We start from the raw sequence: 24,336 nt of genomic DNA, 5'->3' as shown, positions 1-24,336 counted from the left end.
ACGCCTAAAACTAGACCTTGAAAAATATTTTTAAAAAAATCCGAGCCTAAAACTAGAGCTTAATTTTTTTCCATAAAAATCCACGCCAAAAAGTATTTTTAAAAATACATGCCCAAAACTGGACCTTGAAAAAAGTTTTTAAAAATCCACGTCTAAAAATATACCTTAAAAAATCCACGCCTTAAACTAGACCCGAAAAAATATTTTTTTAAAAATCACGCCATAAACTAGACCTGAAAAAATATTTTTTTTTTTTAAATCACGCCTTAAACTAGACCTGAAAAATTATATTTTAAAAAATCCACGCCTAAAAATAGACCTTAAATTCCACGCCTTAAACTATACCTGAAAAAATATTTTTTTTTTAAATCACGCCTTAAACTAGACCTGAAAAATTATATTTTAAAAAATCCACGCCTAAAAATAGACCTTAAAAATCCACGCCTTAAACTAGACCTGAAAAAATATTTTTTAAAAAATCCACGCCTTAAACTAGACCTGAAAAAATATTTTTTAAAAAATCCACCCCTAAAAATAGACCTTAAAAACCACGCCTTATACTAGACCTGAAAAAATATTTTTTAAAAAATCCACGCCTAAATAAACCTTTTTTTTAAAAAACCACGCCTTATACTAGACCTGAAAAAATATTTTTTAAAAAATCCACGCCTAAATAAACCTTTTTTTTAAACCACGCCTTATACTAGACCTGAAAAAATATTTTTTAAAAAATCCACGCCTAATAATAGACCTTAAAAAACCACGCCTTAAACTAGACCTGAAAAAATATTTTTTAAAAAATCCACGCCTAAAAATAGACCTGAAAAAATATTTTTTAAAAAATCCACGCCTAAAAATAGACCTGAAAAAATATTTTTTAAAAAATCCACGCCTTAAAATAGACCTGAAAAAATATTTTTTAGAAAATCCACGCCTAAAAATAGACCTTAAAAACCACGCCTTAAACTAGACCTAAAAAAATATTTTTTAAAATATCCACGCCTTAAACTAGGCCTGAAAAAATATTTTTTAAAATCCACGCCTTAAACTAGACTGGAAAAAATTAATTTTTTTAAAATCCACGCCTTAAATTAGACCTGAAAAAATATTGTTTTAAATCCACGCCTTAAACTAGACCTAAAAAAATATTTTTTTTAAATCCACGCCTAAAAGTAGGACTTAAAAATATTTTTTAAAATCCACACCTAAAAGTAGGACTTAAAAAATATTTTTTTAAAGTCCACGCCTAAATGTAGGGCATAAAAATATTTTTAAAAAATCTACGCCTAAAACTATACCTTGAAAAAATGTTTTTAAAACATCCACGCCTAAAACTAAGCTTGAAAATATATTTTTAAAAATCCACGCATAAAAATAGGACATGAAAAAAATGTTTTGAATAAATCCAGGCCTAAAAATAGGACATGAAAAATATGTTAAAATATCCTCGCCTAAAGGTAGGGCATGAAAAATATTTAAAAAAACACGCCTAAATATAGACAATAAAAATATTTTAAAAAACTCTTAAAAATAGGCAATGAATACATATTTAAAAAAATGCGCCTAAAACTAGACCATAAAAAAATTAAAAAAAATCCACGCCTAAATGTAGGCAATGAAAAATATTTTAAAAAACTCCTAAAAATAGACAATAAATGCATATTTAAAAAACTCCTAAAAATAGGCAATAAATACATATTTAAAAAAAATACGCCTAAAACTAAACCTTAAACAAATTAAAAAATCCACGCCTAACTAAAACTGTGATTAAAAAAATATCATTAAACAAATTGTCGCTTCCAAGTATGCCTTGGAAAAATATTTTTAAAAATCAATGCCTAAAATTAGGCCTTGAAAATTATTTATAAAAAATCAAAGGCCAAAATATTTACAAAAAATGCACGCCTAAAAATATGCCTTGAAAATATTATAAAGTCTTGACACCTAAAGCTAGGCCTTGCAAAATCCATTTTTTTAAATATCTACACCTAAAAGTAGGGATTAAAAATATTTTTAATAAATACACGCATAGAAGTAGATGTTAATAATAATTTAAAAAGTCTGTGCCTAAAAATAGATGTTGAAAAATATTCTTAACAAATCTAAGCCTAAAAATAGGTGAGGAAAATTATTTGTATAAGATTCGCGCCTTAAAGTATGTGGTGAAAATAATTTTTAGAAATCCACATCTAAACCTTAAATTAAAAAATCATTAAAACCTCACGCATATATTAGCGGATGTTTTCCTATAAATATTTCAGAATATCAAAATTAATATTAACTCCATATTATATTAAATTCCTTGCATCTAAATGTATGCACCATTTATTTCAACTATACTCTGTTTCTCTGCATTTGAGTTGGTTCGTTCAAATCCCTTAATGCAATTGAATATTTCATTGCAAAAAAAAAAAAAAACGAAATATGTTTAACATTTCCGCTCATGTTTTTCTCTTATTGTCATGTTCCATGTGCCAAAAATTTTATTGACAAACAAAAAATATAAATGGAAATTTTTCCCAATAATTTAACTCAGCATAAAATTATAAATATATTTATATCCTTCCATATAGGAATAACATATATGATAATTTTATACCCACATAAGCTCTGTGCAATCTGATATCCTTGTTATTGGATCGCATTCGATGTTATGCAACAAATTATATATAATTTTAAAATAAATACGAATATTTAACAGCCCAAAAGTATGCTAATGTAGCCTTATAGGGTTACCATGATTTCACTCTGTTGCGACTTTTTTATTTACACATTTTTTTTTGTTAAATACACACATTTATCAGTTTTATTTATGAAGATAAATTTGTATGGAGATATACATTTATCCGGAACAACACCAGCAGGCCAGACAAAACCAAACTTTTTAATTCCCCGCATGAAAATGTGTGGTTATCATTTAAGTAGGAACAGAAACCAGCAGCGCTTCCTCCTCAACTCACCTGCACCAAACCAAAATCTTCTCATTAAAACACCAAACTTTATTGGATTTGATAAACTTTCAAGCCATCCAACCAACATATGGTTACATGACATGGCCAAGTGGTTGGTTGGCTAACGTGGCCAGCAATGTATTTGGTCGTCATTATGGCTATTTTTTTCCAGTCAAGCCTGTCTCCTGCTAGATTATATAAGACACTTAAATATTATGATTGCATATGAATGTAATGTGACAATAAACATTATTTGCCTACATCCCGAGGTAAATAAAAATTTGAAAAAAAAAAACAAAACATGAGAAAAACTTTTCCACTAAAGATTAAACTAATGAAGTTTAATGGTGCTCTATTAATAATTCCAATATTTATGTTCGATTATGAAATTAGCGGGGAATAATAAAAATCTGCTAAATGAATTAGACTAATAGTACGTTTACATTGTACCGGATTTTGTTAACCCAGTGGGTTTCAATTGTCAATTCCATTGTATATATGTCAAATAAATCCTCATAGAGTAGGTTAACCCGGTAAAAAGTTCTAATGTAAATGCCGTTTAAGACTTGTGGATATTTAATAGAACTTTATAGGATTTGGAAAAATCTACGTTTGAATATAAGTCTTGAGAAGACATTTTATTTAAATCCACGCCTTTAAATAAGCCTAGAAAAATATTTTTAAGAAATCTACGCCTAAAACTAGGCTGTGGAAAAATATTTAAAAAATCCACGACTATTAAATATTTAAAAAAAATCAACGCCTAAATCTAGGCAAAAAATAATTTTTTTGAGTTTAGTTTTGGTTCATTTTGAAGAAGACTTGTTGTGGAGACTGTATATATCTATGGTTTATAGCTGATGCTGCTATATTTTGAGGAACCATAACATATTTTATGTTGGAATAGCTTAGCTGCTGTTCAGCTATTCTATGGAGAAGATGTGAAAGGTAGCGAAAAAAGACTCCCGCTTAAGAAATACGAGGGTAGATCTATGAAAAAAAATATTTTTTTAAAAATCCACTTGAAAATATTTTTGCAAAATCCATGCCTAAAGTAGAAAATGAAAAAAAAATATTTTTTAAAAAGTTTACGTCTAAAGCAAGGCTGTGGAAAAATATTACAAAAATTGGCAAAAATATTTAATAATAACTATTTAAAAAAATCCACGCCTAAAACTAGGCAAAAAAGTATTTAAAAAAAATCCGCACCAAAAAGTAGGCTAAAAATATTTAATAATCAATATTTAAAAAAAATCCACGACTAAAACTAGGCAAAAATATGTAAAAAAAAATCCGCGCCTAAAAGTAGGCAAAAAATTTTAATAATAAATATTTAAAAAATCCACGCCTAAAACTAGGCAAAAAATATTTTAATATTCAAAAAAATCCACACCTAAACTACGCAAAAAATATTTTAATATTAAAAAAATCCAGGCCTAAAACCAGACAAAAAATATTTAAGAAAAAATATTAAAAAATCCACACCTAAAACTAGGCAAAAATATTAGAAAAATGCCACGCCTTTAAGTAGACTTGAAAAAAATTATAAAAAAAAAATCCACGCTTTTAAGTAGGCTTGACAAAAATTATAAAAAAAAATTCACGAAAACTATGCAAAAATATTTAAAAAATCCACGCCTAAAACTAGGCAAAAAATATTTTTAAAAATCCGCGCCTAAAAGTAGGCTAAAAATATTTAATAATAAATATTTAAAAAATCCACGCCTAAAACTAGTCAAAAATATTTAAAAAAAAATCGGTGCCTAAAAGTAGGCAAAAATATTTAATAAAAAATATTTAAAAAAAAATCCACGCCTAAAACTAGGCAAAAAATATTTTAATGTTCAAAAAAATCCACACCTAAAACTAGGCAAAAAATATTTTAATATTTAAAAAAATCCTAAAACCAGACAAAAAAATATTTAGAAATAAATTTAAAAAATCCACACCTAAAACTAGGCAAAAATATTAGAAAAATGCCACGCCTTTAAGTAGACTTGAAAAAAATTATAAAAAAAATTCACGCTTTTAAGTAGAATTGAAAAAAATATTTGAAAAAATCCACGCATTTAATAGGGCTTCAAATATATATATATACAGAAATCCACGCCTTAATATAGACCTTAAAAAATATTGTATTAAAAATATCCACGCCTTAATATAGGCCTTCAAAAATAAATTAAAAAAACATGCCTTAATATATAGGCCTTCAAAAATAAATTAAAAAAACATGCCTTAATATATAGGCCTTCAAAAATAAATTCAAAAAAACCATGCCTTAATATATAGGCCTTCAAAAATGAATTTTAGAAAATCCACGCCTTAATATAGATCTTTAAAAATATAGTTTAAAAAATCGACTCCTTAATATAGGCCTTTAAAAATAATTTTAGAAAATCCACGCCTTAATATAGGCCTTTAAAAATAATTTTAGAAAATCCACGCTATAATATAGGCCTTTAAAAATAAATTTGAAAAATTGACGCCTTAATATAGGCATTTACAAAATAATTTTAAAAATCCACGCCCTAATATAGGCCTTCAAAAATAATTGTAAAAAATCCACGCCATAATATAGGCCTTCACAAATATTTTTTGAAATCTACGCCTTGAAATAGATCTTCAGAAAACATTTAAAAAATCCACGCCTTAAAATAGGCCTTCAAAATTAATTAAAAAATCCACGCCTTAAAATAGGCTTTCAAAATTAATTTTAAAATCGATGCCTTAAAATAGGCCTTCAAAATAATTTTAAAAATCAACGCCATAATGTAGGCCTTCAAAAATATTTTTAGAAATAAACGCCTTGAAATAGACTTCAAAAAATAATTTTAAAAAATCCACGACTTGAAATAGGCCTTCAACAATATATTTTTTAAATCTGCGCCTAAATCTAGAACTCAGAAAATATTTATAAATATTTTTACTTAACGTAGATCTAAAAAAGTAATGCCTTAGTAATATTAAAAAAACGTGTATTCTAATCACATTTTTTTATTTACCAAATCCCCAAGTGTATGCAACAATTTGTGTACATTTTAATTTGTTTCTCTAAATGTCAACATTTAAAATTTTTGCAGAACAGGGGGTGGAGGGAGAAGGTCTCTCGTTGTCCAAGTCCTTTTGCGTGTGAAAATATTCATGTGACAAATGAAACTAACAAAAAATATATACACATGTACAACAGAATTGTAGCATACATTGAGGCTGAAATCAGACACCTTTGCTTTGCATGTGTGTCTGGCTGTGTGAATGTTGGAAAATTAATAGTTTTGTTTTTATCTTGTTTTGATTAGATCTTTTGTTTGTTTGTACGAATATCATATTTTAGAAAACTAATTTTGCCTAAAGGTATGCTATACATATTTTACCTGCTGCAATTATTCTAAAAACTATGTGTACACAATCACAATAATAATAATAATTGTCAAAGTTCTTACAATGTTTGTCTGGGTAAAATGAAGATAAAATTTCCTTTTGAAAGGGAAGGAAAGAGGTGGGGCAGTTTTTCAACTATTAATTTAATAGGAAAATCCCTTCTAAAATATTTTCATTATACAAATATTTTTAAATAAAATTTTCAGTATTAAATCTGAAAATGTATGTAAATAAAAACTAATAACGGTGCCTAAAAATATGCCACAATAACGGAATTTTTGTTACTTCGAAAACACACGCAATCAAAATTTGCTATATGTAAAAAAATTTAAATTAATATCCATATGATTTTTAATGTCCATATTTCCATGTATGCCTCTAACTTTTGAATACCCTTTCAAAACTAATAGTCATAACCACAACTATGCAACATTTGTTGTTATTGTTTTGAGGTTGCCTAAAAGTATGCTTCCCTATTATTTAAATGTCAATGGCCGTTGCATACAAAATTACCAATGCGTCTGTGAACCTTGTGCCAAAAGTCTGTGCGACATTTTGGCTCTGGGCCAGCTGCAGTCAGAACAATAAATGACCATGATTTTATATAAAATAGATTTTTCTCCATTCCCCCTCTCTCGCTTCCCTATATCCTCACCTTGGACACACACACACTCTACTCATAATTTAATACTTTAGGCTAAGTTTTCAGTTTTCCCATTTTTGTATGAAAGAATGAATTTTTGCGTGAGTAATCGCCATTGTATAGAGTTTTTATGCCCTTAGCCTTAAAGTATACCTCTTGGAAATGCAAGAAAAAACTATATCTAAAAATTAAAAATAGCATGTCAACATTGTATTCGGCTCGTGTCAAGACATTTATTTTGATGGCTGTTATGAGATAACATGATTTTAAGTTGATTGTTTATTTTTCTCACTCGCTCTCTCTCTCTCTTTTGTTTTTCTTACAGCCTGCCGCCATTGAAGATCTACGCAAATGGACATCCAGTGAGGCATTGGGTGATGTCACCGTCACCCCCGATTGTATGCATCATGTGGATACATCAATCTCAACATCGGTTGTAATTGGTGATAATGGTGTCCTAACACCGGCCCTATCTCCGTCCGTGCTATCAGCTGATGCTGTTGACGCGCTATATTCCATTGATCACAATAATACATTAATCGATAACAGTCATATTCCTAATGATATCAATAACGATGTGCCTTTAAATCATCGACTGCCCTCGCCCGAGGAACAATGTAAAATTATAGCATTAAGGTGAGTGACATTTATTTTTTTCAAAATTGAAAAAAACAGGTCTTGTTTTTTTTAAATCCGCGCCTAAAATTGGGCCTCTAGAAAATATTTTAAAAAAATCCAGGCCTTTAAATAAGCCTTGAAACTATATTTTTAAAAATCCAAGCCTAAAATAAGGCTTTTCGAAATATCTTAAAAAAATTAGGTCTTGAGAAAATATTAAAAAAAATCCTTGCCTAAAGTTACGCCTCAAGAAATATTTTTTAAAAAATCCATGCCTAAAAATAGGCATCAAGAAAATATTAAAAACCCCACACCTAAAATTAGACCTTGGGAAAATATTTTTGTTTTTTAATCCGTGACTCTATTTGGACTTAAAAAAATATTTTTAAAAAATCTACGTCTATATTTGGGACTTGAAAAATATTTTTAAAAAATCTACGCCTATATTTGGAACTTGAAAAAATATTTTTAAAAAATCAACGCCTAAAATTAAGCCTTAAGCCTTGAGAAAATATTTTTTTAAAAAATCCACGCCTAAAATTAGGCCTTAAGCCTTGAGAAATATTTTTAAAAAATCCTCGCCTAAAATTAGGCCTTAAGCCTTGAGAAAATATTTTTAAAAAATCCACGCCTAAAATTAGGCCTTAAACCTTCAGAAAATATTTTTAAAAAATCCACGCCTAAAATTAGGCCTTAAGCCTTGAGAAAATATTTTTAAAAAATCCACGCCTAAAATTAGGCTTTAAGCCTTTAGAGAAAATATTTTTAAAAAATCCACGCCTAAAATTAGGCCTTAAGCCTTGAGAAAATATTTTTAAAAAATCCACGCCTAAAATTAGGCCTTAAGCCTTGAGAAATATTTTTAAAAAATCCACGCCTAAAATTAGGCCTTAAGCCTTGAGAAAATATTTTTAAAAAATCCACGCCTCAATGAGGTCTTACGCCTTAAGAAAATATTTTTTTTAAAAATCCACGTCTAAAATTAGGCCTTATGCCTTGAGAAAATATTTAAAAAAAATGCACGCATAAAATAGGGCCTTAAGCCTTGAAACCACGCCTAAAATTAGGCCTTAAGGCGTGAGAAATATTTTTAAAAACCCAAGCCTAAAATTAGGCCTTAAGCCTTGAGAAATATTTTTAAAAAATCCATGCATAAAATTAGGCCTTAAGCCTTGAAACCACGCCTAAAATTAGGCCTTAAGCCTTGAGAAATATTTTTAAAAAAATCCACGCATAAAATTAGGCCTTAAGGCTTGAGAAATATTAAAAAAAACATGCCTAAAATTAGGCTTTAAGCCTTGAGAAATATTTTTAAAAAATCCACGCCTTAAATTAGGTCTAAGCCTTTAGAAATATTTTTAAAAAATCCACGGCTAAAATTAGGCCTTAAGCATTGAGAAAATATTTTTAAAAAATACACGCCTTAAATTAAATTTTGACCTCTTATTTTTAATCTATTTTCTATCTTATCTTTAATCTATCAATGACATATTGCTACCATCCTATTAAAAATAACCTCAAATCAATATAAGTTAATGTTATTGCATACTTTTAGGCGTTAATAATTGAACCCTATTGAATTCAATTACGCAGTAGTCTCCACATGAATACAAGGGAATGAGTGAATGCGACATAGAGCTTGTTACTAGTTTACCGAGACTTTTTCTAGGAACAGGGGCAGCCCAATTTATTTTAATTTTATTGCATACTTTTAGGCAGAATTTCTCATATTATTTAATTTTGTAGTATTTCCTTATATGAATTTCTCTTAGGAATTAATAAATACTACTCCGATTATGTTACTAGTTTACTAAGACTTTTTTCTATAATTAAAATCCCAACATATAAAAAATATTGCATACTTTTAGGTTCTCAAAAATGTGTATGACAAATGAGTGATAACTAGAATGCTTTTAAAACTTTAAAATTTGAGTTGTGCCTGAACTTTTATCTTCTTTTGAAATCAGTACCATTTAAAAAAAAATCGTCCAAATTCCCCACTTTCCCTTGAAATTGTGAAGAAATCATCAACAATTTAATCGCCCCACTTCATAGTTTTTTTTCGTGGAAACCAATTTACATTGAAATTTTGTAATTTATGTTTTTGTCATAGTATTTTGGTTTATTGTTAAAGTGATGCATGCAGTCTATTCGTATTTTTTTAAACTTAATAAAAATTACAACATATATATATAAATCATCAACAATCTCTGTCCGCACACACAACTCACCATCATATTTAAGGTTAAGGTGCAACCTCAACATACATGCGGAACATCACGCACACACTGCCGCACTCTCTGTCACACACACACATAAATTAACAATGTTGAGTACCTGGTAAATAAATAACAATTTTAAATTCAAATTAAATTAGCATAAAAGTCAAGCATGCTGCTGCTGCTGTTCACTGAATGGACGGATGGATGGCCAACCGACCGACCACTCATCCGTATAGTTTCTCTAGTACAGCATTTTTTGTTCGCTTCTCCCAAACGACAAGGGTTTTATTGTTTTCGTTATTTTTGTTTATGCAAATTAGTTTTATAGTGATTGCTGACATATCATAACAAAGAGAAGAAAAAAATCTGGAAACTGTCATTGTCATACCTGTAGTGATGACAAAGGCAGTGGTATCACGGGCGGGAGCAAGGTTGGGAGGAAGGGAGATGGTAATTGAAAATGGAATATGTCAATTTTCAAAAATTTTTTAATTGCCGTTTACTGCAGCCAACGATATATCATTGCATAATTTTCAAGCATCAAGTGATTTATTTTGGGAGGTTACATGAATAGGTATTCTGATATGATAATGGACAAGTGGTATTCATTCATAAATAACAACAGCTGTAAATAGACTTCTGTGTTGATTATTAGTAGGGGTGCACAGGTCGACTTTTTACCATTTAACCTGAAGAACTAGCCTAAAATTCTACTTTAGGTAATGGATACAATTTTGCTGCCTTAATATATAGATAGTCAAACTTAATAACTCAGGCCACTCATTCACAAGATTATATTCGATCTCACAGAGGCCTCTTACTTTTAAGGAGTTCTCTAACATATGGACAACAGCTGGAGAGAGAATCAGCTGTTTTGAATGTTTATTTTCGTTTTTTTTTTATTCTGAAGGTGATTTGTTATGAATCATCATACGCCTCGACATTTCCTTTATGCATATGTCAAATAATTTCCAAATAATAAATATAGGTTAACTTTTGAGAGAATCAGCTATTTTGAATATTTATTTTCGTTTATTATTCTGAGGAGATTTGTTATGAATCATCATACACCTCATCATTTCCTTATGTATAAAAAATATTTTTTTAGAATACATTTGGTGTACATTATTCTTTAACACCATTTCTATGTGAAGTTCAATGAAAAAAGGGAAAACTAGGTCGACTTTCGATTAGTTAACAAAATAAATACAATAGATTTTATTCTGGTAATGTGCATTATGTCGATTAAATTGCTAATCCGGACTGATCCGATTGCTAATGATAGCAATAAAAGCAATAACTCCATTTGCTAGAGGAGAGTTCCTTTTTTGTTTTCCCGTGGAACGCTTTTCACTTCTTTAGCAGCGGTGACCTGTTCTGCATACCAAAGACTTTGAGCATGAGTTCTGTCGTGCACTCGTTGCCTCAACTTTTGACGAAAATTGACATCTACTTGAATTTTATAGTCTTGCATGGACCAATATTTTCTACTAGTTTTCTCTGGGTTTCTATGCTCTTTGATGACTCAAATTCTAGTATTAGATAGTCTTCTTTGAATTTGCAGCTTTCCAGATCGATAGCGTACCGCTTACAGAGAAGCTCCATGATCTTATTATTGACCGCATCCATCGCTTTCTAATGGGTCTGAACGGCACTGTTATCATCGATCACTGCATAGCAGAGTTTGTCTGTAGCGCCTACTGACAACCATTGCATAATATGGAGGCCTCGAGTCAGCTTCGTCGCTCTCAGTCGATAGATTCTCGTGACCGTCCCCTTTCACTTCAGGTTGCCTCTGCCTTCCCATTATATCAGAAAGCTTTCTTTTTTTTGTGGTTTTGGCGTTCGTCTGCTCTTCCAGAGACCTAATCATCTTCTCCGATTCCGAAGAATTAAATGGAAAGCCAGTCTTATCCTTCTGAGCATCAGTTTGCTATTTGCGCTTGTTCCAGTTTTCGCCTTGGTGCCCCAGACAACTGCTTATTACTTGTTGTGAACTTGATGATATCCTTACTCACCTTCTCTACCATTTTATCAAAGGAGCGAAGAGGCTCCCTCAGCATTCTAAGACAGTTGTATTACTCTTATTCTCGTGTTCAGACTCAGTATTTGAGTCCCCGTCTGTCTCGCCAATGTAGCTACCCTGTGCCTCTTTTAGTACTTCCGGTCCTTACGGAAGATTACGATGAAGCGCCCGTCTTCTTGATATTTGAACCAGCACCGACCGTCTCCTTTGACTTCAGGATGGCTCTGCCTTCCCATTATATCAGAAGACGGGTTAAATAATGTAAACACGCACAGCGGCTGAATGAAAAAAACAGCTGATTAGTGGTATAAATAGGTGACCGTACTGACTTCTATTCTCAAGAATAAATTTCCCACACATTAAATTATAAAGTTCATTATTCCAAAACTGTAAATCAGTAAAAATCTCAAACATAATACTCTAGTGTAAATCTCTTAAAACCTTTCATAAATAATTTAACGTTTACACTTATCACATTTTCCTTTTAAACCTGTCCGCATCAAAATTCAGTAGACATTTTTAAAATAACATTTTACAATTAATTTTTCCCTATTGATTTTCAATTAAATAGTGGGAATTAATTTCCACATGCACACTAATCAAAGTAATTACTTACAAATTATTCTCAAAATAAATTCCACGATAAAAAATACCAAAAACAAGTCCTCATTCCAATTTCTTATGTGTGCATGTGGTTTATCGTAATCGTAAAAAATGGGTAATTTGTTTGCATTACATTCTCATGAGAAAGAATGGCTAACAAAAAGTCATAAAAAAAACTTTTGGTAGCTACACGGACATGGCATTGGGAATCAAAGTGAATGTGGCGGCTACCACGACGGTCATCAATTGAAGCTAAAGATTAAAACAACTACTTACCTACCTACCTACTCCTGCTTCTACTACCTTGCCTTGAGACAATAATAGCCGACGAAAAAAGCCATTTTAATAGGTGGATGGATGGCAATAAAAGCAATTTGGTTGGTGGTCATTACATTATTGGCTTCTTTGTTTTGCTGCTTCTATGAGATTGGCGGACAACCTGCAAGTAATTGTTTGGAAGAGTTGCTAGGTATGGGTGGGGAGGTGAAAAAACAATTCATAGTTTTAGTGTTTTTTTTCGTTCGTTATTTTTATGTTCGATAATAAAATCGAAATTGAACACTATCGCAACAAAAAATGAAATAGGATTACAACATTTCATACTTCTTCTCTATGTCCTTCAAAATTGCATAAAATAGTTGTGTTCCCAAAACTGCAATATAGTACTAAATTGTATTACTTTTGCAATTTTTGGCTAGAATAGCTCCCATATGCCGAATATCCCCTTGGAGCAAATATAAAAATGGAGTTATCTTCTCCCATTTTCTGTATGACAAATTTGTCCGATGCTCGAAGTAGTAGGTCAAATAATGCTCAGCCACCAGCTGCTTTTACTTGAAGACCTTCGACCTGAGTGATCAAATCCTGCAGTCACCTGTTATGATCTCTACAGTAAGTTTGATTTCCTTTTTGACAGCAATGAGTTGCTGATAAAATTTTGAGGGTCTCTGGAGTTCGTCCACTTTTAATACAACCTATAGGTTTTTGGGTCCTTAGATATTACTTTACGAAAACTGACCGCTTCGTTAACACATTCAATTGGCTCACAAAAAATATTCATGTGACTAGATAAGAAATCTTTTGACATCTCTGAAGAGTTTCCATTACTTCGCAAACTGCCTTCTCTGCACCCTCGAAGTAGTAAATCTAGTAATTGTCAGGGATTACTAGATCGAAATACTCTTCAGGACTGCAAGTCATTTTACCGGATGATTTTTTTTTTTCGGGGAATTTAAAATTCCCTTCTTTGATTTCACTTTTGTCATTATTGAATTGTTTCCTATAAACGTCAACATCATTAGGCCACGATACCGATAGAGTTTTTTAGGGTATGTGACTGGACAAGGAGTCTTATAGCATCCCAGAAGAGTTACCATTACTTCGCACACTGCTTTCTCAACCTGTCAACATAATTAGATTTCTATAGTCCGATTTTTGTCACCAACAGTATAGTCTGATTTTTGACAACTTCAACATATCCAGGTTTCTATTGTCTGATTTTTTTTTGACATCAATTTTCGAATTCGCCCTTTTACGAGTTTTACTATCAAAATACGGGAACATAGCTTATGTGGATTTTTTTTTGCAATAGGTGTTACACCATCATTGCCATACCTTGTTTTGATTTTCTTTTCATTTATTCTTCATCATCTTCTTCGTCTATGCAATTTAAAAATGCCTTAAAGGAATTTTATGTTAGGTTTACACGTCCATGTCGCTTTTGACCATTTCACTTTGTCATGTTTTTTCTTTTGATAGTTTTGTTGCTGCAGATTCTGTGTAGTTTGTTATTTGATGTCTTGCTGGGTTTTATTGTTGATTTTTGTTAACCTTTAAGGTTAATTGCATTCTTAGGCGTTTCGTTAGACTCCCTTCTAAGCGCATAGACTGGCTGCCAATGATTTCATCCATCCTTTTTGTTGTTATTGTGTCTTTTTTGTTGTATTTTCCAGTCAGTCACGAAGTTATCGTGTCAAGTCATTACTGGGAAAATGTTTGGTTAAATGAACTACTGTAATTGTTATTAAAAAACTAAACTCCACTCCTTGTCATGGCAGATGAGCGCCACTGTAAATTATTTTCGTTGATAAAACTTTATTGTGTCACAGGTAGCTACGTGTAATGGATGATGGGGTCCACACGGGTTGTAATCAATCACACAACTTCAAAGTTTTGTAAATATAGAAATTATTTTCATCACTTAACTATTTTTTTTTGTCTACAGCAAAGGAAGCAAGCATCAGCTGATAATCATATCATATCAGCTGATAATGATATATTATCTCAAAATAAGTGTAAACGATTATAATTTATTTTAGAACTTTATAAATAGGGTAAATTTATAAATTCAAATGTCTAGGAGTCCCCATTAGACAGTCATCATCAGAAAACGCATTTCTTGAAATGTAAACAAATATCAGCTGATAGTCATATGATGTTAATACTGACCTTGGAGGCATTCGAATTATTTAATGAATAAAAATTATATGTATATCATATTTTAAACTAAAATCTTATTTTAATAAATATAGAAATAATTTTCATCTACAAATTTTTACAATAAAATATTTTTTCTTTTGTAACGTAAAATTAATTTCTTATTTGTTTTCTTTTATTCTCTTCCATTTTTTTTTTGTGTATAGATATCCTGCCGAAGTTATATCTGTTGATACATCTGGTAAACGTTTCCAACGCATGTGTATGGCACGTAAATCGACAACGGGTGTTTTCACCACAATGCCCGATACAAATAATCTCAACGATGATGTACAAACTGTAGCCAGACGTTCGAGATCACGTAAAGCACGCGGCAAACGGCGTAACACAATAGCCGGCATTGATCAAAAAGAAATACAAAGTGCTGCCAATGGGTATGTTTTGCTTATTACAATTTGTATTAGTCTGTATTATTATTAAATAAAATATTATCAAAGACTATTATTATTATTGTTATTTTATATTATTCATATGTTATTACACTAGAGGAGTTACTTCTAGGAAGAGTTTTTTCTTTTTATTTGTAGCTAATTTTCTTCTTCTTATTTCTTTGTTATGATGATGATGTTTAAAAATAATGAATATGTTAAACGATCCAAAAATATAGATATTTTATTTGTTGTAAATATTTTTAACATATTCATTATTTAAATTTCTACAATTTTCTAAATTTTCCTCCCTTTTCGATATTTTATATCATATTTTTCTTATATATTAAAATATATTTTTAAAAGCAAATGTGATGTAGTCATTGGAGGAAGTATAAAATAAAAAACATAATATTATATGTTATTTATTCCATAATATATTGTCTTCATTATGAAAAACGGCTAAATTCTTATAAAGATTAAAAGTTTACATTTATTTAAGACTCCAATGTCTGCATTAATAAACCCTTAAAGAAATAGGCAAATTCGTACTTTTAGAACCCTAGTAGAAGACTTCAAAGTCGATGTTACAGATCCCTATAATAACACAATATATGGTTTGTACTTTTTACCCGAAATTTGGCCGAGTAAAAATGAATCTACTTCTGATTGGCTTTGTGTTGATTTTGATAACAAATTTTCCTTTATGATATTTCCGAAAACTTTTCAAATTAAATCTAGTAGATTTTTTCTTGCAGTTTTACTATTAAAAAAAGTACTGGAACAGACCAAATATAGACTAGGGATACGTAGAAGAGGGCTAAAGTTGACTTTTCGAGTTTTGCCTCTGACCAAAAAACGGTTTTAGATTTTCGCCTTTTACTGAAAAGCCGACTTTTAGATCTTTCGATTCTTTTGAACATGTTCAAAATCGATTTTCAACTTTTACTGACTAATTTTATATATTAATTTTTATATGAATTGTTATCAACCGATAAAAAATGTACTGGAATGTGTATTTTTTGGACAATTTATGACTTGTGATGATAAACCACGATGAAAAAAATCGAAAGTCGATTTGGAAAAGTCGACTTTACGATTTCCTCAACCATCAAAAGTCGACTTCGACTTTTCAATACAAAAAGCAGACTAATCGATTAGTCGGAATTCGATTTACTTATCCCTTATATAGATGCGTTTAGACTATGCCTTCTAAATCGGCTCGCCAGCTGTTGTTTGTTTACGTATACATACACATTTCGCTGCTGTCATGATTTCTGTGGCAATTTTTCAATAAAAAATTTTATAATTTTTTAGGAATTACTCGCCATTAGGTTAGAAATACAAAAACACGCGGTTGTTTTAAATTATAGTAATATTTATTGCCAAAGAAAAAAATAAATTTTCAACAGCTGACATATTTTTGTTAGGCAGTTATTTTGAATATAAACTAATTATAAAGCATACTTTAATTTAATGATTTAATTAATGATTTAGGAATTAAATCGATATAATGCACTTTATCACAATAAAAGCGGAAGTCTAAACGAGCATTAAAAGCTTAGCTATTCAGGCTGACTGGTATTAAAAATATATAAAGTCGGCCACCTGATATATGTTTACGTATACACTGACATTTTAATGTCACATAGCTGATTAAATTATATAGTAAACAAATGCAATTTTGGTATCTTTTAGAAAGTGTTGCATTATATGGTACAAAAACAGTGTTGTATTTGAAATTATCTCGATTACCCACAAGAATTCAAAACTCCATATAGCTATTTAGTCTAAACGAGCCATAAATCACTACTATTCAGCCATGAAAACTAATTAAATTAGACACTTGTATTCTTTAATATTTTTCTTAATGCGTTAATTCTCACTCTCTTCTCGTCGGACAAGAAAATATAATAATTTATTAGGAATTAAAAATTATTTATTTTTTTGTTGGAAATAAACAATAAAAAAAAATATTTTTATGAAACTTTTTAGATGAAAATGAAATCTTTTGACAACAAACATAAAAACAGCTGATCACACTAGCCGTTACTGTCAGTTAAGATAGGGTTCTATAGACTTGCCTTCAATGACTACAACATTTGCTTTAAAAAAATATATTTTCCCCTCTAATTTTAAAAATCTAATAAATAATTTATTACATTTATTTTCTGATAAATGAAAAACAAACCATTTTGAAATTATTGTGATTTTGAATGTGTTAATTTATTCCTATATTCTGTTTTTCTTCTGTCATACCATATGTTTTAATTGAAATATATTTTTTTCTTTTTAATTTTTCCCCCACCACCAAACTCAAATTTCAATTTGTTGTGTTAAAGCATTTGTTATGCTGTCTTTGGAATACCCAAATTTTTATTTGGTATGCAAAAATATTATTTTTTTCTCTCTCTTGTTTTGCAAATGAAAATCAATTCGAATGCATTTAATTTAATTATTTTGCTCGGCTCGAATGCTGAATGTTGTTTAAAGTTTGTGTTGTGTTTTATGTTGCACTTCAGTAAAAAAAAAAAATAATCGCAACCATGAATGACAACAAATATATTTGTTCTCCAATAAAATATGTTTTTAAATAATCGACACCTATCTACCAAAAAGAAGCATGTTTAGCCCAAAGAAAAATTAGCAATTTTTCGTGTAAATATGTTTTATGTTCTTTGTTATGTATGTAAATATAATTTTTTGACAAAAAATATAGCATCTTTTGTTGCAATCTAAAATCAAAAGCAAGTTAAAATAATTTTATAAAAAATATTTAAATCTACAGCTTAACCAAAAAGTTGCCCGCCTTTTTTGCTCAAATTCTATTTTAAACAAAATGAAACAATTTTATGTATACAATGCGCCACATAACTAATGCAATATTCTAATTCCCACAACAATTTTCTTGTCATGTCATTCATCATCATGTCATATGTTCATTCATTTAGACACCTTTTTCATTCATTTCATATATTTTCTTTTTCTGTACATACATACATCACATTATTTTTTTTAATCAAAAAAGTTATAACATTTTTTAGGTAAATTAAAATTAATCAACATTTTAAAGACTATAGATTGTACGAGGGTATATCAATAATTCCCTGATATTTTCGTAGTGATATGAAATGCAACTCTGGTTTTGGTCGCACTTAAGCAATATTGGTGAAGTTGAATATAAACAAAGTCGAAACAAGTAAATCGAATCAACTGCGAAATGTCGAAGCTACATAAAAAATCTATCACCTAAAATGTATTTATAGCTTCAGAATATTCAACAAAAATCTTATTTTGACATTTAGATTATTTAATATAATAATTTGACTGGTCAAAAATCGATCAGTGTATCCCTAAAATTAATCACAACAAAGAAAAGACTTGTTTACACTATAGTTTTTAAATTAATAATAATAATATGAATGATCTGATAATTTAATTGCTAATTGCGAGCTGAATCTTCCTTGATTTACCATACACAATTATTTTGCTTAAATCACTCATAATTTCAAATACAACACTGGTTTTGTAACAAAGAAATGCATCACCTTTCCGAAAACCGTTCCAAAATGTCAACGATGTATATGTAACACTTGTTTACCTTAACAATTCTAAATAGTTGTCCATTAAAAATGCTAGCAGCTGACAAAATTTTAAACTGTTAAAAAAATATAATGAATATAAACCAACGTTTATATAAATTTTTCACCTGATAGAGAGAAATTGCTTTTAAAAATGTGTATGCATACATAAACAAATATCAGCTGATTGACTATATATCATTTTAATACTAACCTAAACAGCTGGGATTTAGTACCTCGATTTAGCATTGGATAGACCAAACGAACCTTTATGGTAATATTTAAAAAGAACTTAAACAAATATCAGCTGACTGTCAACGTTCTATCATTTCAATACTGGCCTAAACAGCTAGGATTTAGTACCTTGATTTTGACAGCAAAGTCCAAACATAGAAATGTTAAATCAATATTAAAAAATATCAACTGATTAAATTTATATAATTTTACACAATTGCACGGGAAGGAACACAGTATTGATGGACAGCTGTTTGATGGAGAGGAATTCCTATTAGAAATGTGTATGCATACGTAAACAAATATCAGCTGATTGTTTTTATATATATTTAATACTAGAGAGATTTTGTCATTTATATAGTTTAAATATTAGTCTAAAAAGTACCTCGATTCAGAAAGCAATTAGAGTTTATGTTAATCTTAAAAAAACGGAAACAAAAATCAGCTGAACAGAGAGACATCAGCTGCGCTAAATGGACTACCTATTTATTGTGCCATGGAACAAACCTAACGTCTAATTAGAATTTATGGACAGCTGTTTTCGTGGAACGTATTTGGTTTGTCTTGTATTTTTGGGAATGATATTGGATTTTATCAGATATAATCCAGCGGGTGGTAAAACATTCTATAAAAAATCATGTTTATAACATGAATTGTCCTTCAAAAATATTTTGTCAAATATCCAACACTATAAATTAAAAAAGAAAATGCCAATTAAAATACCGGATTTTCCTTGAATAATATCCTAAACAATTCTCCCATTACTCGAGAATATGTGAAGCATACTTTGAGGTCATTTGTTTTGAAAATTATCGAGTATTTTTTAATTTATTTGCATTTAAGAGAAGTGATGCATTTTAGGAGCAAAAACAGTGTTGTATATGGAACTATCTATATTAGCATAATTATTTATGCAAAAAGAGACATTTATAGCTCATTAGAACTCAGCTCGATTTAGTAATTAAATCGAAATTATTCACACTTTTACGATAAAAGCTATATTCTAAAGGCGTTCCAAAATTTGACAAGTCCATGATTTAAAACAGCTGGCCGTAATTGATATTTCCTACTCAAAAAAATTTTTAAATCTATTCAGCAGTAAATACATATTAACAGTTTACCATATACACAATGCATACTTCTCCATGCCTTCTTTTCTCGTGCACATTGCATACTTTTAGGCAAAACATTTCTTTTAATAATTAACAAATTTCCACATAATTATCCTCTGACTTATCTCCGTACAAGTTATATTTTAAAAACAAGTAAAACACACACGTCTCCTGACAAAACTTCCATCTAATTTGATTGTCTTCGTGTGCGCTTCAGTGATTCCAGACATTTCAAGTGTACAAAAGTTTTTGCAACATGTTGCCGGAATAATCAACCAAACAAACATTACCCAGCTGTTCGAAAAGTGCCATTGGCGACAAGAAGAATAACAAATACTTAATCACTTATATAACATATAACGTCAGCTATATGCAATCTTCACGACAATGATGATGAGATTGTTGCATAAAACTTTCTAATTCTGCAACCAATAACAAAATCTCCAGAAATTGAGGTAATTTTTGGAAAGGCAATTGGGAAGGGGGATGGTGATCATAAATTCAATGATTTGAGATGAAATTACTGCAGTAACTTTTAGACGACATATGAGGCTGTAATTTACAGACTAGACAACAACAACAAATCCCCACCATTGTATGTAAGAAAATTGTTGCAACAGCCAGGGTGAAGAGTAGTTTATTTGCCACACCCATTACCCCCTAAAGTTATGACGGGCCATGTAATTTATGTTTGCAGTCAAATAGAATGCATACGCCAGAGTTGCATATGCAAGTAACTGCGTTGATTATCACCGTTGTAAAAATTGACTTTGACTTTTTGTGTAACATAAATGTGTGAGAGTGTGCGTGTACTCCAAAATTTCGCCCAAGCAACGTTTAACATGATTTATGTTTACATTCCAGGTTAGATGGCGACAAACTTCTTGCCATTCTTCGACCATTTTATAATACGGCCACGGCTGAAACATTTGTGTGTTAGGCGACAAAATGTAGTCGTCTGCATACATATATGTATGTTGATGTCCTTTTTTCAATGGCAACAAAGTTTAATGCTCCAAACATTTACAATAGTTGTGTCTGGTTATTATTCTCTGCAATGTTTCATACCCAAAAAACGACTTTTTTAATGTAAATAGTCTATTAGTCGGTAATCGACTTATGTATCCCTATTACAGTAACATTTAAGTGGTATATACACGATCGGCTTTTAATGACAGTTGGACGTGCGTTTGATTTACGAAATCCAATCGATCTCAAATGTCAATTTCACAGCGTATACAAAAATTTCATTTGGGAACCCGAAATCTAGTTTTTTTAAAAACTTAAACATAAATTACAAACATTAACAATCGAGTAAACAGACACACCTAATATGCGGTTATGTAATGAAATTCACTTCGTTGCCCTTCAAAGCATTCCATTTGTTAAATACCAGGACATGCAAGTAATTTAAATTGCTACTAGTGGTTTTGGAATTCTCCAAGGAGCAGTTAATCAAAAAAGTGACTAAAGTAGTGAATTTAGATAAAAGACAAGATACGAATATGCAATTTCGATTTATGTTATTAACTGAATGCTAGTAATCTTGTGAGGTTTACGGAAAGTTGCAAATTTACATTAATAAATTGAACCAGAGTAATATTTACATTTTTTTAACGAGTTTGTCAGATTTCCGGATACATTTTTCTAGTAAAACGTCTAAATGTATTATCATGAAGGAGAATATTTACAATTTCAAATTTTGACATTTACACTTTTTAGTGTGTGTGTATACGTAAACAAATATCAGCTGACTGACAAATTTATAGCATTTTAAACATCTAGGATTTAGTTAGTTTTAGAAGGCATCGTCTAAACGCGCTTAAAGTATGTTTTCGTATTTAATGTTGATATTTAATAAAAATAAAGGATACTTGGTCAAACATGGAAAACTAGAAGACTCTTGCACAGAAGGAAATACAGCTTACATGTGCCTAGTATATCTGACAGCTGTTTTCGTGGAACGCATTTACTTCTCTTAGTTTGTGTAGTAAACGAAAACAAATTTCAGCAGACTGATAACATTTAATATTAGGGCGAGTACATACTATAATTTTTTACTGTCAAATCTTATATCGATTACTAAATGTCCAACAACGACGATTTTTTTGTGGTTGCCTGATGAATGACGACCTTGAGAGGCCACACTATCAAACAAGAAAAAATTGGGCAAAAGTGTCATTCAAAAGTGCAAGTGTGTACACCGCTTTATTCTAAACATCTGGGATTTAAAAATCGAGACAATTTAAGCGCTTAAAGTCTGATTCAATTTGTCCGTCTTTGGACCTAACTTGGAAATGTAGTGGACTCGTACACAGAAAAGAACACAGCTAACGCGAAACTAGAATTTTTGACAGCTGTTTTCGTGGAACGTACTTATTTTATACAAAAACAAATATCAGCTGACTGACTACTTTATAGTATTTATTGAATCCCATCCAAACAGATGGGATTCAAAAATAGCGCAGTGTTAACAGTGCTTAGTAGATGTTAGATTCCGTCTGCGACAATGCCAATTCGCTTTATAGTACGTTTACATTGTACCGGATTAAGTTAACCCAGTGGGTTTTAATTGTGAAATCCATTACATATAGATGTTAAATAAATCTTCATAAAGTAAATTAACCAGGTAAACAGTTCTGATGTGAATGCCGTTTTAGTATTTCATTTACAAATCGAGTCGATTTAGAAAATAAAATTTTATTACACAAAAGGCCGGGTTTAATTACCAGTGCTTAGTAGATTTTAAACTACATTCATATGAATTATTTCATGAAATTACTTTATTGTGGACAGGGGCTAAGTAATGACGTTTTTTTTTTAATATCCTCTTTTTAAATACCACAATTTTTTTAAATCCACAATATTTCGCCTATTTATTTTGACTTTTCACCCATTATTTCCCATTGGCATCCCCAGCAAGGTGCCCTAAATCCCCACATATTTTGCCCCAAATTTCAATCACGTGTTGAATTGTTTATACTTCTGTATATGATTTCTTATTTCAAAAAAAAAATCTGTCTAAACACATAAGTATGTTAACATATTGTAATCAAAAAAAAAAATACTGGCGATACCACCCAACAAACCCCATTCATAACCAAACGAAAAACAAAAAATATTTATTTTCAAAACAATTCAAACATCCGCTGTTGTAAAAATCCCCCACAATTAAAAATGAAAACAAAAACAAACTTCATTTGTAAAATTGGGAAGGGTAATTAACAACAAAGATGCATTCCAAAATAAAAACCAAAACAAAATATTATCAAAACTACAACAAAAAAATAATAATAACACTTGCACTCCCAAAAATAAAACGAAAACAAAATTGTGAAGGGAGGGGTGAAATCTCTTCCCTAATTGCCACTTCACTGTCATAATAACACTGACAATAACAAAGAACAACAATAAGACAAAAATAAACAACTGCATCTACAATAACAAAAACAAAACTTTCCCCTCTCCCAACCCACCATAGCATCAGATGATCTATTTTTTTATGTTTTATTTAGGGAGAGGAAGTGGAGCCATTTTATTGGAATTAAAATGCAGTTGCTAGCATACTCCCAACATTTTCTTACTTTGAAATCTCAATATTGAAAAATAAAAAAAACCGCGCCTGTCAGTTTCTATGACCATCATCATAATTTGATATTCGTTTTGTGGGGTGTTGATTTTAACAAATCTTAACAACAACAACTGTTGTTTAATTAAATATTTTCTTTAAAAAATATAATGATTTGTTATTTGAAAATGTCTACAATGACAGAAAGAGAGACACAGATAGCCAAGTGTCAAACATATGGAGATATAGGCCAGCGGATGTGTATATATCAATTTTACAAATTGTAAAACAGCTTGGGAAAATTGTGGGGAGAAAATTTTTCCAAGGAAAAAATTCAAAATAGCAAAAAAATTTAGACCTATGTTTCCAAAACAATGCATTCACCAAGTCACAATAATTTCGAGATTTCTTTTTTTTAATTAATAAAAACATAAAACTTTTATTTTTCCTCACATTTTCACTCATCATCTACCATAGCTTAAATTCCTAATTGCTTAAAAAATGCCCAAAATTTTTATTTAATCCGAACACATAAT

The 24,336-nt window shown here is 30.2% G+C and overlaps 1 protein-coding gene across 1 annotated transcript in view; it reads left to right on the top strand.

Annotated features, from left to right (window-relative positions):
* The window catches only part of LOC133330700 (serine-rich adhesin for platelets), a 186,789-nt gene that overhangs the window by 141,524 nt on the left and 20,929 nt on the right, over nt 1-24,336 (top strand). Inside the window, exons 3-4 of the mRNA XM_061539106.1 lie at nt 7,298-7,608; nt 15,084-15,311. Of these exons, the coding sequence (XP_061395090.1) occupies nt 7,298-7,608; nt 15,084-15,311 (539 nt within the window). The remainder of the gene's footprint in view (nt 1-7,297; nt 7,609-15,083; nt 15,312-24,336) is intronic.

The sequence above is a fragment of the Musca vetustissima genome, unplaced genomic scaffold, assembly GCF_032173495.1.
Source record: "Musca vetustissima isolate MV318-11 ecotype Yass unplaced genomic scaffold, APGP_CSIRO_Mvet_v1 utg7881, whole genome shotgun sequence".
NCBI lineage: Eukaryota > Metazoa > Arthropoda > Insecta > Diptera > Muscidae > Musca > Musca vetustissima.
Note: the sequence above shows the minus strand (reverse complement) of the source record. Positions and strands in the feature narration are given on the sequence as shown.